This window comes from Cyprinodon variegatus, unplaced genomic scaffold, assembly GCF_000732505.1.
Source record: "Cyprinodon variegatus isolate N-32 unplaced genomic scaffold, C_variegatus-1.0 Scaffold150, whole genome shotgun sequence".
Lineage (NCBI taxonomy): Eukaryota > Metazoa > Chordata > Actinopteri > Cyprinodontiformes > Cyprinodontidae > Cyprinodon > Cyprinodon variegatus.
This window is the reverse complement of record NW_015150603.1, coordinates 111,257-127,102: the sequence shown is the minus strand read 5'-3', so window position 1 is coordinate 127,102 and position 15,846 is coordinate 111,257. Positions and strand designations below refer to the sequence as shown.

Genomic DNA, 15,846 nt, shown 5'->3' with positions numbered 1-15,846 from the left:
GAACAATTTTTTTTTATTATTTTCTATTCCTCGTTCGTTCCTTTATCAGTTGGCTTAGATTTAGTCACTTCTGTCTGTGAAAATTCTCATCTGCATCATGGTAACCACAAAAAAGACCTAAATCAGAGTCAACCAGACCTTCACTCAGTTTTTTCTGAAGAGGTCCCAACACTTATAAAGAGGTATTTATTTGGTCTTATTTTTTAATTTTGTGTGAAATATGCTTTTTATTAATTTTTTTATTCTGCTAGTGTTTGAAAAAGTACAGCGCCAGAATGTATAATGATTTTAATGACCTTAGATTTTATGGCTATTCTGAAATTATGTAGGTTTTTGTAGTACTTAATATAGAATAAAGCAAATCATAAAGCAAAAGTAAATCATTACAGCTTTTTTAGTCAGTCCTTGGTTTTGATTTTAGTGCCAACCAAGTTCAATGGTCCCCTATAACCCCCTCTGTAGAATGTTTCTGGCTAGTGGTTCTCAAACTTTCCATAACTGCTAGCTCATTAAATGTTTAGGTAACCAAGTACCAGGACTAAAATACTGATATGAAAAAAATTTAATATACTGTATTGGCATTGTAGGTTTGGCTGAAAGATAAAGTTTAATGGGTTACTTTTCATCTAAAAATCAAATATTTAATTTAAAAAATACCTGACGATAAGTTCACAGAAGGGAGAGTTGGACATTTTATATCTGCAGTAACAAAACAGCCATCCTGATAGTTTCTATTTCATTCTATATTTAGTATTCATGGTAATATACAACTATTAATGCAAGGTAGAATTTAGTGCCTTAATAAATAAAATTCAAAGAAGTAAACTTTCATGAGCATACACTGTCGTGAGTATAGTACAGTAATTCCTGTACTGATGTTTTTAAATCAAATGGTTTACCCACTTATAAACTGGAAGATGTTTCAGATCCATGAAAAAACGTAACCAGTAGCACTACTTGCTTTATTACTGTTATCTGCTCATGCTGGCAGTTCTTAAAACACTCTTCCCTGCAAATTGAGTGTTTTTTATTTGAATAGATCAATGCATTAAGACAACTTCCCTGTGTCACAATGTTATTCTGGCAGTTTTTTATTTGAATAGATCAATGCATTAAGACAACTTCCCTGTGTCACAATGTTATTCTGGCAGTTAGCTTCTACTTCGTACATTTCTTGTAGTTCTTTTATTGCTGTACTACCTCTCCATTTGACAAGTTTCTTCCTTGTAATACAGTGACAATTTATGATTGGCGTCATACCTCGACTGGCGGACTCCTAGCTTGACTTTCAAGATTTAGTCTAAAGATTGTTTGCTAGGACAAGAACACCCAGCCAGAAGTGGTTGCAAATGCGGACAGCTTTAACTATTTCGGTATTTTTTCTTATTGAGTTGTTCTCATACCTTAAGAAGAAGTTATTACTTTTTTTTATAGTGTCATTTATCTTGTGCTTACAACAAACTGAAAATTAACAGTAGTTAATGATAAAATATCAATATTTAATTAGGTACCACTAAAAGTAATCCAAGTATTACTAGTGTTATGCATGTCCCAGTTAGGAGAACTTGGCCATCCGATACTGGTTTGAATGGCTCAGTCCAAAGCTAAACTAACATCGAACTGGACCAGACTGGAAAATTGTTTTTAATTTCTCTTTTCTAAATCTGACTCAGATTAGGTTTTTTAAAAAGAATAAGGGGTAACGTTTCGGCCTCAATGTAAAAAGTATTTTAGCGCAACAAAAACCATGCGCCTCAATGTTTACGGCAAAACTTGTAATTCATAAAACTTACTGTTGCATGAAAATAAGCTGCAATCCACGCAAACCTTGAGAGAGGATTTGGGGCATCGACACAACTTTTGTAAATCCTCAATGACAAGCTAAAATGTTCTACAACTCACCCAATAGAATGAAATGTGTCTTTTTTTGTTTATTTTAACTATAGTGGCATCAAACCTGATGTTTTTACATAGGTTGAGCTTTTATGATGTAAACATGAACAATTAAACTGAATCACATTAGACATCATACAAGACAGTACCACACCTAAATAAAAATTGAAAGGGCTTCAGTCAGATGAAAACCGTAAATATTTTTTTGTTTAGATCATGGTGTAGTGCATCATTGTGTGTGCCAAGAACCATTAAACTCTGTTTTATTCTAAAAGAGAGCAGGCCAGACATCCCGCTGACCTGCTGCTACATGATGACAAATGACTTATTTGCTCGTTTTGACTGTCTATCCCAAAGAGGGGCACAAAATATTGTGTCTTGACCTGTGCTAGTTCAAGATCTAACCACCTCTTAGCTCCCTTTAGAAGGCAGCGATTGACAGGTTGGATATATAAAATCACACTCTCTCCCTGACAGCCAAACTGGTAAGTTAAGACATATAACATTGCCTAAAAATGTAATTTAATATAAACACATCAAATAATAATTTCGAGGAGCAACTTGACAAATAGAGCTATAAATAGAGCTATAACTACACTAATATCACTTTAAATGCAATATTTGGGATTTGAAAAGGTGTTTCACTAGTGGTAGTTTACACCAACTCAATTCAGGATTAATTTATAGCCACTGTGTTTACAAGGGGAGATAGTAATCAATGTGTTCTAAACATGAAATTCGATTTTAAGCTCTATAAAAGAAATAAATACAAACATGCATCTTAATAAATGCAGTTCATTATTTTTTTTAACATAACACTGTATTATATACATAAAGGAGATACACATTAAGCTTGCAAAGGAGTGGGAAGAGGACATCATTATCTATTCCCACTCCATATTTACATATCAATCATGTGTTCAATTTAGCTTGAGATTTGTTAAATCATAGTGACAGTCTGACAGCATTGTTGCCATGGTTATTTGGACATGCACTAGGTGCATTTCATATGAAATTTCATTTCATATTTGTAGTGCTTTACGTACTAGTTTGTAAAAATTGTATTAAAAAACTAAAATTTAGAGTGACTGAATGAAAACTAAATAGGTTTATGAAAAGCAAGTTAGCTTGGTCCAAAAAGACATCTTATCAGAGTTGATTTAACTGTATTCAGTGTTTGACTAATCTAGGTAAAAAGTGGAATAAAGCCCTTTGGCTTAGTAAAATCACACACAAACAAACAAAATACATTTCCAGGACTGTAGAGCATATTTATATTGAACTCCTTTGTACCTGTGTTATTGAGGCCAAATAGCAAGGGGCATGATATGGCAAAGGAGAGAACCCAGACAACAGAAATCATTACTGTGACTCTTCTCCTGGAGCTGTAGCGTGTGTTGTACAGCATGGGCATTGCCACTGCTGTGTATCTAAGAGAAAAGCAAAGAAAGAAAGAAAAAAACAACAACTTTATTATCATGTTTACTAACCAGAAATTGGTTTACAGAACAGTATGGCATACATTTTGTTCCTCAGTGTTTCATTATTTTCACCCTTCTACTACCTGTACATTTTTTTTTTTATTCAATTGATGGGATTATTGGCCTGTAGCATCACAGAGAACATGAAGTCCACAACTGGGTTAAATTTAAAATGTTGCCTGTCATTTGTTATCAAATCTATTCTGATGTAAGTCTGCCCCTTAGGAAACAGTCTTGTGCTGCAGGCTTCAGTTAACATCAAAATTAGATTTTGTAATGTAAGGAGTTTTTTATTGTTGGCTCAAAGATTTCATCATTTAACCTTGCTCCAGTGTTTGACCTTATTAGTATTACTGCTGTAAATACCAGGAAATTAACACCATTTTCCTTTGTGTGATTCATTGATTTGTGTTTTCCAGCTGGAGAGACCTCATGCATAAAACTTGATGAGGTTTGGCATTTCGGAGACTGAAGTGTTGTGATAGCTTTAAATAACAGACACTGTTTATTTTATAGTTAAAGAATAAAATAAATAAAATTGAAGAAAAAAACATATGTTATTACAAGAATATTTTTATAAAAACCGAAATAATTATGATTTTCTTTTTTTTATATATATAAAATTTTTATTTTTAAACATTTTTACAGTATCAATACATATATAAACACAAACATAAACATGTATGGGAAGCATGCCAATATTCACAAGACAAGGTTTTAAGTACAGAAACGTGTTATTCATACAAAATCTGACCGTAAGGGTTTTATGTACTCAGTCCATTTAGTCCAGATTTTGTAAAACATGTCCTTTTGCATCCTGAGGGAAAAAGACAACTTTTCCATGACATATTCCGTGTATTATATTGATCCAATCCTCAGTAGTTGGAGATTCCACTCTCAGCCCCTTTCTAGTGATGGCCTTTTTACTTGCAATAAGTAACATACCAAGTAATCTTTTATCATTGTTTTTCCAATTTGTCACAGGAACATCACCCAAATACAGTGTTTCACATTTAAGGGGAATTTTAGTACCAAATACATTATTAAAATGTCCACCTATCTGTGTCCAATAATTAATTATAATGTGACATTCCCAAAAAATATGGAAGTGGTTGGCACCAGTGACCCCAAATAGTCTCCAACATGCATCCCCACCACCTTGATGACGTTTCTGGATAGACGTAATAAAGTACCTGATCAGATGATTTTCTTAATTAACCCCACCATGAGATAAAACAAGGATGGAACAGCACACAGAAAACAAAAGAGCTTGGTAAAACCTGTAAAAAATCACAGAATTCACAGTGTACTCATTCATTTTCATGCACAGCTCACAGCAAAGTGGACTCACAGCCAAACTCCATGTGACATCATAAAGCTGTTTATATATCCGCCTGTCAGCATGTCCTTCTAACCCATCTTTTCCTGCTCCTCAGTAGTTAGCTTTGGGAATGGTCTCTTGTTCACACTGGCTGAGTAAAATACTGCATATTTGAAAAAAACTTTGAATAAAAAATAAGTGCTGTATGTGTATCCACTGACTATATTATGGGTATAAAGTTAATCATCTAAACATGTGTGCCTGGGCTCCTGCAGAAAATAATTACAAAAAAAATATATAGATTTCCCAAGAGATTGCTGTCCCTAATTGTGTTGACAAGACAGCTTTTTTTTCCACTGCCTGAAGGAGACAGCATTAAAACCACAGCCCTGCACACCTGATGCACAGCCAAGTTTCAGCTCCAGCTAGACAGCCAGTGGACCCCCATGTGATTCACTGGCCCTATCACACGTTCTCCTGTTCAGTTTAGGTAAGAAGTTGTGTCTGGGCAGAAAACAAAATAGCGTAGGAAAAAACAATGTCAGTATTTTTGTTTCATTTTGCTTTGCCATTTCTTTTAAATGTTTTCTCAACCTTTAATCTCGCATGAAATTTGTCTCCATAACTCTTATACCTGTACTAAATTCTGTCTGTTAGCTTAGCTGTTAAAGTAAAAGATATGCTTATGAAAAAAAATGTAGGCCCCTTTTATTTTCCATTTTTTGATAACAACTTATTGTATTTGCACCATTGTGACTATAACATGCATACAGCTCTTGCTTCTGAATGATGATGAAAATATCCAGATTGCACATTGTCTATCTTTAGTGAAAACATAATGCAGTTTCCTTTGCCGGTGAATGAAAGCTATGGTCCTAAAGATTTATGAAAAATTAAATCAGTTGACAGGAGGGCTGAAACAATTAATCAGACAATTGTGATTAATCGATTATTGAAATAATCGTCAACTAATTAAGTAATAGATTAATCGTTAATTGGAGTATTGAAACTGTAAAACATGCCTTTAGCTGACGCAGCAAATTAGAGTAGTTATTATATCAAGATTGTAGATAAATATATCGACATTTTGCATTTAAGATAAATAACTTTTTCATCTATCAGTATGCTCTATCCAGATCTAAAATGGAAAAGGTAATATTAGTAATATTGTATTTCTTTGCTTAAAGACGATAAATAACTTATTGGTAATATGTTTTGATGTGTATAAAATTATAAAATATTTAATTGTCTTTTTTTTTCTGAAGTTGTTAGTTTAGGAGTTAAGTAGAAAGTCATACATTTGCTTTAAAACTATTGCCACAGCAGTGGCAAAAAGATAAATACCACCAACAAAATACTTAGTCTTATCATGAATAACAGTTTCTATTTGTGTGTTGTTATCAACTCCTACATTAAAGCAGTTTCATCTTTTGTTTGGAAATTAGAGATTGGTTCTTCTTAGAGAGCAATGCCTCTGCTAGTGGTGTGGTCATCCTTTTTATGTTGGCATTCACAGAAAGTTCAGCAACAATCAGTCTTTCTGGATATAACTTTCACTGCTACTCAGAGCTGCTAGACAGATAAGAGCAAACACATTATTTTGGGGCTGTTATCTAAGCTCTTACATTTCAGTGTAATATGGGTGGACACAGAAATCTACTTAAGCCTAAAAAGGCAGCCATATTATCTCATAATATTTCTCTCTCTTATTTGTATTCACATATACGAAACAAGTTTCCACAATCGAGTGAAATGGTATCAACATCTAAATGTGGATGCAAGAATGCCCAAAAGGAAATCCGCCATGACATTATTTAAATCAACCAGATTTTTCTACAAACGCAAGAGTCATCCTGCATTCTTATTCAATGCCTTTAATAAGAGCTGGACTGGTTTCCATGTGGGACCATCTTAGACTCTTTTCTGCATGTTGATTTAAAAATGCAATCAAGCAGAAAAGTATGTAAAATTAAGCAGAACACAAATTTATAAAAGGAAATTATGTGGGATGTCTCGCATTTGGTACTGTAGCACATTTTCAGGAACTCAGCACTACAAAATTACTTCACACTGATTTGTTATTAAATTGGCCAACTCGAAATGAACAGCTTGTTGAATTTTGTAGCTTGTGTTCTGCTCTAATTAATTAGCAATCATAAATGAGATCATTTGCATCAATACATCAGGTGTTGTTGTTGTTAGAAGGGATTTAAACACAACGCTGTCTTAGGTTTTACTGATTTTAAGGCTGATTATTAGCTAACAATTATATTTAAGTACATATCTGGTCAAATATGTTAAACAACAACTGTCCATGACAACTATAACCATCACCTGTTGTACTTTGTAGCTTCTAGATGTATCTTTATCCCTGAAAGTAAAAATAAATCCCTCCTATTCTATTACAATGTGTTTATGTTACGGCTTATCATTCGGTTTTGCTTACATACACCGCTGATTGTGATAAAAATATCCTGACATAGCAGAGGAAGTTTGAATGGAAACATTCATCTAGAAAAAAATATACACTTTCATATTTTTCTTTTTTTTTTTTTTTTTTTTCTCGCTCAGAGCACTTACTGAAATCTAGAGTACAAAATTGTATGTAAAATTCAATATATTAATTGTTAAGTTCTAAATTAAGTTCACCTGTATAAAAATTATTTAATAAGAATTCAAAGTTCAAAATCTTATTGACTTGCAGGAAGGGTAGTAAATGTTAAGGTTTTAAAATCAATACGAACACTTTTCGATTTATAGTAGGCATTTCTTTATGTTTAGGTGAAAAAAAAACAAAAACCGGATTATTGTCCTGATTGTCTTAATGCCATGTTTTGCTAATATACACAGTAAGATAAGTTGGTCCGGCTCAGTATAGAGGCATTAAGATAACCACATCCATTTTTTCCCTGACTGGGTTATTAAATCTGTGATGGACACTAACATTGAGCAATCAAATGAAAGGAAGAGTCTTCCTTTCATAATATCAACTAGCTAGGCAAAGGATAAACAATAAAGTAATTGAACTAATTAAATGAAAATTTGCTCAATAATTTGCTGAATGTGACGGTGGTAGAGTAGAAGCACATTGGATTTCAACTAAATGAATGCTATGAAGCTCTTATTCTGGACAAGATGGTGTGATGTTTTAATTGTAATGCAGTAGCAACTAAAATCGGCAATACAATAAACTTGCAGCACCTAGTTTAAAACAACATCACACCTTGCAGTTTTCTTAGCTGGGAAATGGGCATCCGTATTAATGAATGCTAGTCTAAGATGACACACAAAACAAATGACACTCCTCTGACTTTGCAGGTGGAATTTATAAAACAGTGATTGTAATGATCTCTGCACTGATGCTGGGCTGATCACTCACTCCACACACCTGCCCAAGTCCTGCCCATATTGGGCTGTATTCCTGTGTGAGCTGTGTGTTGATATAACTCAGTGGATCAAAAGTTCCTTTTTAGGGAACATTTTGAAGGAAAGATTTGCAACATTGCCTGAGGTATAAATATGTTGAAACCATAGCAGTGAAATGGGACAAATACATATACTGATGTCCACTGACGTTTAGATTTGATAGAGAGCACATAAGTGGTTGGTAGGTGAATTTAGGTCTTTTTTCCTTATCTTTTGAAAGTGTTGAAAAACTAAAAGGGTGGCCCTGGGTCTAGTTTAAAAATACTCAGTGAATGTGTACTGTTGAAATAGTTGATGGAACTTGTATATAATGCTGATGAAGATTATCAGTCTTCCACTTAGACAGGTCATAGCCATTCCAAAAAATGTAAAAAAAAAAAAAAAATAAAATAAAAAATAAAAAGTAATATAATAAACCCCTGGACTTTCGCTTACAATCCAGGAAGCTTTTTCAATTCAAAATGTCTGGATTAGCGTTGAGTTCCAAGCTTTGTAGAGTAGCCCAACAAAGCCTTGTTGTGGCTTAAAAAAACATGCTAATTGAACTGGAAGAACACAACAGTAATTGGGAGCTGCTGAGGTCTTTGTTAGCCTGTAATACCCGATACTGGCCTTTGACCTTTCCCGCTGTTATCACAATCCTTATCGCCATGCAGAGAACCAAGACATCTAACCTGGTCAACCAGGCCAACAATGACGCTAACGACCCCCCTTTCAGAGGCATAGGCATTTTGAATTGAAAAAGCTTCCTGGATTGGAAGCGAAACGTCTTCAACATTGGGAAAACAAAGTCCAGTGGTTTGCCTTTCAACTTTTTAAACTTTTTTCGAATGACATGTAAGAAACAATTTAGCAAAAATTTACAATTTAATTACCTCAATTTTCTTAAGGGTATCAGACTTCAGCTTTATAGATAAAAACAGTCCAAATTTAACCATAAGTTTTAATTATTTATACTGTAGGAATAAGAGTTATGGGGTAAATTTCCAGTTGTTCACTTGATACAGCAGTTTGCTTTTGTTTATTGCAAATAATTATAGCTACATCCCCTGAGTGTCTCAAAAGAAATGTTGAGATCGGTTCTGGCTTGACAACATGCTGAATGTTTTATGAATATTGAGAAACTTGAAATCGGTGATACCATAACAGGAACAAAAAAAGCATCTCCTGTTAGAATAGATGGATTTTAAATGGTCTGGGGAACTTTTGTTTGAAAGGGTAGGCAGTAAGTTGTATTGGAAGGCACAACAATCCACTCCAATCTTTCAGTCTGAATCTGGGAAAATCCAATAGCAAATGATTTTTGCTACCACCAGCCATTGCATAAATGTGAGGCATTAAAGATTCAAGCATTTTAATGCTGTCCAAAAAAAACAAACAATAAAAAAAAAAAAAAAAAAACACTTCTCAAGCAAACAATACAATTTTAAGCCATGCTCTTAAATGGACAATGCATCAGTATATTAATATATCTGATCCATTACATGTTTAAAAATGTGCTCTGCAATTTGATTAATTGGGGACCTTTCTACGTGAGCCACATGAACAAAGTAGAGCAAAAATTAGTGAACACAAAAGCTTGGATCTAATGTTTCAAAGGCTGCAGTTTCACTATTTTTTAATAAACTGCTTCATTTTACACAACTACTCTCCAAAACTACATAACTTGAGAGTTCAACTTGCAACTTTATGTTCTCTCTGTTTTTTTCTCACCAAAAAGCTTCATCTGGCCTGTTTGGTTGTGGTCTTACTGTGATTAATCATTTGTGCTCTCTTTTATCCTTTATGAAATATAAATCAACTCAAAGCTCATCTGCTTAGCTGCTTCTTCTTATACAGACCCCACTGTGCAGCGTATTTACTGTTAACTTTTGCGTCTGTTCATTTTGTGTGTCTGATTCTGTCTCCTTTAACCTGCAGTTGGCCTTGGCAGAGGGCAGTTGACACTGAGTTTAGTTCTGCTGGAGGTTCCTTCCTATTAAAAGGAGTCTCACTGCATGCGTTTGAGGGATTAGAACCCTAGTAAACTAGCCCCACCTGCCAGCGGCCAAAATCATTTTTGCCTGCGAGTGGGTATAGCCTCGATTGCCCCAGGCCGTAGAACTGGCAGGCCAATCACAATGCAGAGATGTGTTTTGAATTTTTGGATGCAAAGCGGGTGGTGTTTTGAGGGCGTGACGACAAAGCTGCGTGACGCTGGAGAAAGCACAACAAGGAAGATGGCAACAACTATTAAACAGTTCTCGCTTCACTCAGCATTGGAATAAGTTTTGGAAGGATTAGACTTGGGGTTTTCGTTGAAACATGACCAGGGAGAGGCTCTACGCTCATTCATTTTTAAGAAGGATGTATTCGCCGATTTACCGACAGCCTGTTTGTTTACACTCCGCCACCAGCTGTCTTTTGCGCTTACCATGTCACAGTCAGTTGCGCTAATTGGTCAGAGTGTTGGCCAATAGGCACAGACATGGTTTGAAAAACAACGGGTTGTTCTCATCAACAATCTTCCGATGTCTCATTCTTCGGGGCCAGACTAAATTACACATTTAATCTCACATTTAGTCCGGTTTATCAGGCTAGGATTAAAGCTGATTTAAATGTCTACTGTCCCTACATGCTCATTCAGGAGGAGCAAATCGTGCTAAGTAAATTGTTTAAAGTTATCAACTGGGTCAACTAGGCTATAGTTCAATGATCGACTTTGTTGTTGTTTCATTTGAACCTGTGGCCGCATGTCTTGGACAATCGGGTGAAGAGAGGGGCAGAGCTCTCTATCGACCACTACCTGGTGGTAAGTTGGCTGCGATGGTAGGGAAAGATGTCAGTCAGATGTGGTAGGCCCAAATGTATTGTGAGGGTTTGCTGGAAATGTCTGGCAGAGTGCATGTTGAGATGGAGCTTTAACTCTTAGACTTTCACAACTTTTCTTGTCAATTTGCGTGCAAATTGAGTTTATACAAAATTTCATTTCATTTCATTTTCTACAGCTTTCATGACATTTCCATTTCTTAAAGTGCAGCAGTCATCAAATGTACGCCTAACCCTAAATGTAAGCAGTGAAGGGGAGAAAAATATGGTGCAAAAAATGCATTGATATGGAAGTTCAGAGCTTTGAATATATATGATGCAAATATGCAGTGTTTTGGTTTGGTGTGATCAGAAAGTAATGCAATAATTTCAGTTGTGCTTGAGTAGAGACACATCTAAAACATGTGGTCCCTGAGGACCAAGGTGAAGATACCCTGGTCTATTGGCTTTACACTGGCCATTAAGAAGAGCAGAAGTGGCAAAAAGTGATATGTAAGAGACCATAAGACAGACTGTCAAAGTAAATGATATGAGAATGATATGTAAGATATTGGCTCACCCTCGTGCAATTAAACAATCCTTCCAGCCACTAAATAAGGCAAACATGCCCACTCTTATATTCAATAGCAGCATGGGAATGACATGTGATGTTATGCATAACTTTATATCAGGAAATGAGTGCAGCTCTAACTAAAATGATTATCTTAAAAACTGAATCAGCACAAAATACTTTTTTTTATACCTGCACAAATAAAGTAGCACTGAAAAAAAAAAGGCTAGATAATTTTGTTTAAATTCAGTTTGATGGGGTGATAGTTGACATCTGGATGTCCTGAGAAATAATTTTTTATATCTCTGAAAAAACAGCAGTACATATGATCTTTTAATTATAATTATTTTTGTTATTTGTACAAACCTGCACTAAAGAAGCAATACCACAGTATATTTGCTGAGTTTTTTTTTTTTTTTTTTAAGGTTATTGGATTTTCAGCTTCATCCAGCTAAAACTCCTCCTATTTGATGATGCAGTCCAGGATCTAAACACAGTCCATCTGAAATGCAGAGCAATGAACAACCTGTGGGGCTCAGGGAAATCATTGCGTCCACCACACCTGGTCTGAATGCACCATTAGACTCTATCAGTGAAGTTTATTTAGATTTCCAAAGTATTCAACTGTCATGGTTAGTGTATGTTGTAGACCCAAATGCAGAGTGAAAGGGGCAGAGATGATTTCTTGCTACATTTAATGTAGAAATAAAAATATAAAATCCATATTGCAGAACTAATCAACAACAAACTTAAGAACCAAAAAACCAGGAGCCACTAGGGAGGAATAGAGGAGCCAGCAATGAGTGACTGAACAGGAGGTGTATATATTGGAGACAGAAACAATGGGAGGACTAATTGGCTGATAGGGAGCAGGTGTAGACAGAGTAACTAGAAGGAGCTAAGGGCAAGGAAAGGACACTAGGGGGAAACAGAGAAAAAACAGGGAACAGGATCAAAATAATGAATAAATAACTTAAATAAGCCTAAATGGGAATAAAACTATTGATTACAAAAAAGGTACTATGACCAAGGGAGCAACTAGAGGATAAGAAGTGGGACTGGAGATAACTCATGGAAAACACAACCTAAATATAAGAGAAAGAATAACTATAACTAAAACTACACCAAGGAATAAATAATACCAAAAATTTTGAAAAAAGAGATAACCAGTAAGAGCAAAACTAAGAATACAAAAATGATCTAAATCTAGACAACACAGAACAAAACAAAGTAATCTAGAGCACCCAATAAATGAAAACTCAAACAGAAGCAAAAGGTCCAGGATGTAAGATCATCAACTATTTTTACTATTTTGTGTTTATCATTTTTCTTTTGCACAGGTTCTTCAGGACTTTGCCAGACTGTCAGTTTTAGCAATCTTATATGACTATTTCAGGACACAATATGCAACATGGAATAAACAGACTTTGGTTTGTAGCAAGGTAAAGTTAAAATGCACATTCTACATGCACCATGTACATCTAAAACCTTCACTCTGTAGAGAAGCAGTGAGCAAAAGAAGCTAATTTATTTCCATGTCCCATCCAACTGTCCAGCAAGAAACAATAAAAAAATTCTGAAAAAGTAGAAGATTACTTTGGATGTTGTTGTGGCCTGGGAAAAGAGATAAATTTGGGAGAGTTGAAGGTATGTTATCACCCTCGTAGGTGATATTACAGATACGCTACACCAGCCTGACAGATTACATGGGAAAACAGGTTATAGCCAATTTAACAAAAACAAACTAAATCAAATCTTGAATCATCTGCTCTTTAATCCCACAATTAAATAGGTTAATTAATATTTTAATATTAGACTAAATATATGTTCTCAGATAAATACATTCAATCACAGGTCAATATGCATTTATAAATAAGTTAATAATCAAACTGGACAAAATTTCCTAAATTATCCAGTGCATCAAATTCCAGTCCTGGTGCATAAATAAATAATCAAACAGGAAGAAAAGGCAATTACTTTCCCTACTGTTTAATTATAATATCCAGTCCAAATGAATAGTTTTTTCTAATAATTATGTATTCAGTCAGTTCACAATTGGAGAAGAAGGTTAAAAGTGCTCATCAATTTTTCACTGCATTTTGAAGGTGCACCCGTTTGTCGTGGTTGATGCTCCATGTCACAGTTTGTTTGCTGTGATCTGAGGTGTGCAGTAAAGACTAATAATAAGAATTAATTCAGAATAAAAGTTCTTGCAGTTCTTTGTTCCAGAAGATTAGGCCTGGTGTATGAAATAATTAATGATTTATCCAATATTGTATACCGGTATGTACACAAAATATGTACTCATATTTTTCTTTTGTCATTCAAAACAGCCAATGTGACAACTTTATTAGGCTGCTGGATTCCCAATAGGCTACTTAAAGGGGAACCTCCTTTTTTTTTTTTTTTACATTGGGCCCTTAATTTTACGTTATGACATCATTTTCTACTCACCCATATTAGTTTTGTGTCATTTGATGTTACTTGGATATAAAAAAAACGAATATCTTCAGAACAGCTCCAAATGACACTAAACTCATATGGGTGAGTAGAATATGATGTAATAACGTGAAATCAAGGGCCCAATTAAAAAAAAAAAAAAAAAACGGCGTCCCCCTTTAACATAATCTCCTAATAAATTGACATAAGCTGTTGTTCAAAAGCTTTAACAGTAAAATATAAGCATAAACTGTAAAATGTAATTAATACGTTTTCCCATAGATTCCATTGTTTGAGAGTTTTTTTTTTAGTTTTTTTCCTTTCTTGTGCAGTAGTAATTTACTTGCGGGTGAGTCGTACACACTGGCGCAGGTCTTACATTTGCACAATAGGTTCATTCGGTTTTGATTGAAAATATAAAATAAGAGGGCATTTCTAAAAATGCATTTCGATTAACTGTTAGATACCCTCACATACCTGCCTTAACAATTTTTACAAGCATATACTCTCATTAAAGGGGCAAATGCATTTTTTTAATGGGTCTATTCATGTCTATGTCTGTAGGACATCTGGTGGTCCCTCATTAAAAAGGATGTTTCATTTCCAGATTGTGCACCTCGTGAAATTGATGTCTGAACAGGCCATTTACTCTGTAAATAGACATAATGGCGTGGAGAGTCATACACTGAGAGGTGTATTTTTTTTTTTGTTATTCAGAAACAAAATACTTTCATTGATTTCCATGATTCGTAATGAGTGACCATGCCTTAGCATTCTACTACATCAAACTTACCGATCAATGCTGATTGCACAGAGATTGAGGATGCTTGCTGTACACATCATCACATCAAGGGTGACAAAGATGTCACAGTGGATCTTGCTGAAACGCCACTCTCCAACTACCTGGAGGGGAAAAACACACACCAATTGGTGTTTACAAAATGTAAGCAAATGCCATGCTTTTTAGGTGCACACTGTTTACTGACAGAAATTTTATGTTTGATTTTTCTCTAGGGGCCTAAAAATATTGAAAAAACTTGAAAAAGCTTTTTTTAAACTTTATTTAGCAAAATCTTCTCTTGTGTTAACTCTACCCCGGTAACACAAGTAGTACAAAAAAGGCCCACCATGTAGGTGTTAGAGAAAGAAGTAAAGAAGGTTTAGGAAAATGTTATGACAAGCTAATATGAGGCATAGGCATTTTGTCAATATGTGTACTTTTGCGTTCTCATGTGCTTGCGTATTTGAAAAAGATCACCAGCCTCAGCCATACAGTAGTACTGCTCCAATTCACAAGAACAAAAAAAAAACAGAGAACAAACAAAGGCCCTAGATGTTTTTCTAGCCCCTCCCTCATTAATGAGCATGCATTAGAGTAGACTTGTCCGTTCTCTGGATTGACAACTGCCCCAGCATGCACCGCAGCAGCAGCTTCCAGGGGAATGCTCACAGAGCTTAGAGTATTAGGTTAAAAGTTTTCTGTTGCTGTTGTTCTATGAAGTATGTTTTAAGATCATTTACTTTTAAGCGTCACTATATGGCCCATTTACTGATTCACTACGAAATTCAAAAAAAGTTCTGATTATGAGGGGACCGCGGGAATCAGCAGATCTCCGAGTCTAACGGCAGCCAGGGCTAATGTTTGCCCATCTGCAGCAGCCCTCTCTCTGCATAGTGAAGTACAGCTGGCTCTGATGCCGATTTTTTTATTTTTATTTGCAAAAATGTTAATTTGATTTGTGTTTATCCGACTGTCTTAATTATTATTCCCTGACTAAATGAAAAAAGTAAGAATTATTATAGAAATATTATTATCTAGATGCTATTAATTACAGGAGGGGAAATGCAGCTCCAGACGAGCCGAGCATGTGGTGACGTCACAAGTACGCTTCTGTTCCAATTGACCCATATTTATGCTGAGTGCTCCC

General features: G+C 35.1%; 1 protein-coding gene across 2 annotated transcripts in view; it reads right to left on the bottom strand.

Annotated features, from left to right (window-relative positions):
• Positions 1-15,846, bottom strand: part of drd2 (dopamine receptor D2) — an 85,003-nt gene that overhangs the window by 9,982 nt on the left and 59,175 nt on the right. For both annotated transcript variants that reach the window (XM_015377256.1, XM_015377257.1), the window contains exons 3-4: positions 14,712-14,821; positions 3,187-3,323 (exon numbers count right to left, since the gene is read on the bottom strand). In XM_015377256.1, the coding sequence (XP_015232742.1) occupies positions 3,187-3,323; positions 14,712-14,821 (247 nt within the window). The remainder of the gene's footprint in view (positions 1-3,186; positions 3,324-14,711; positions 14,822-15,846) is intronic.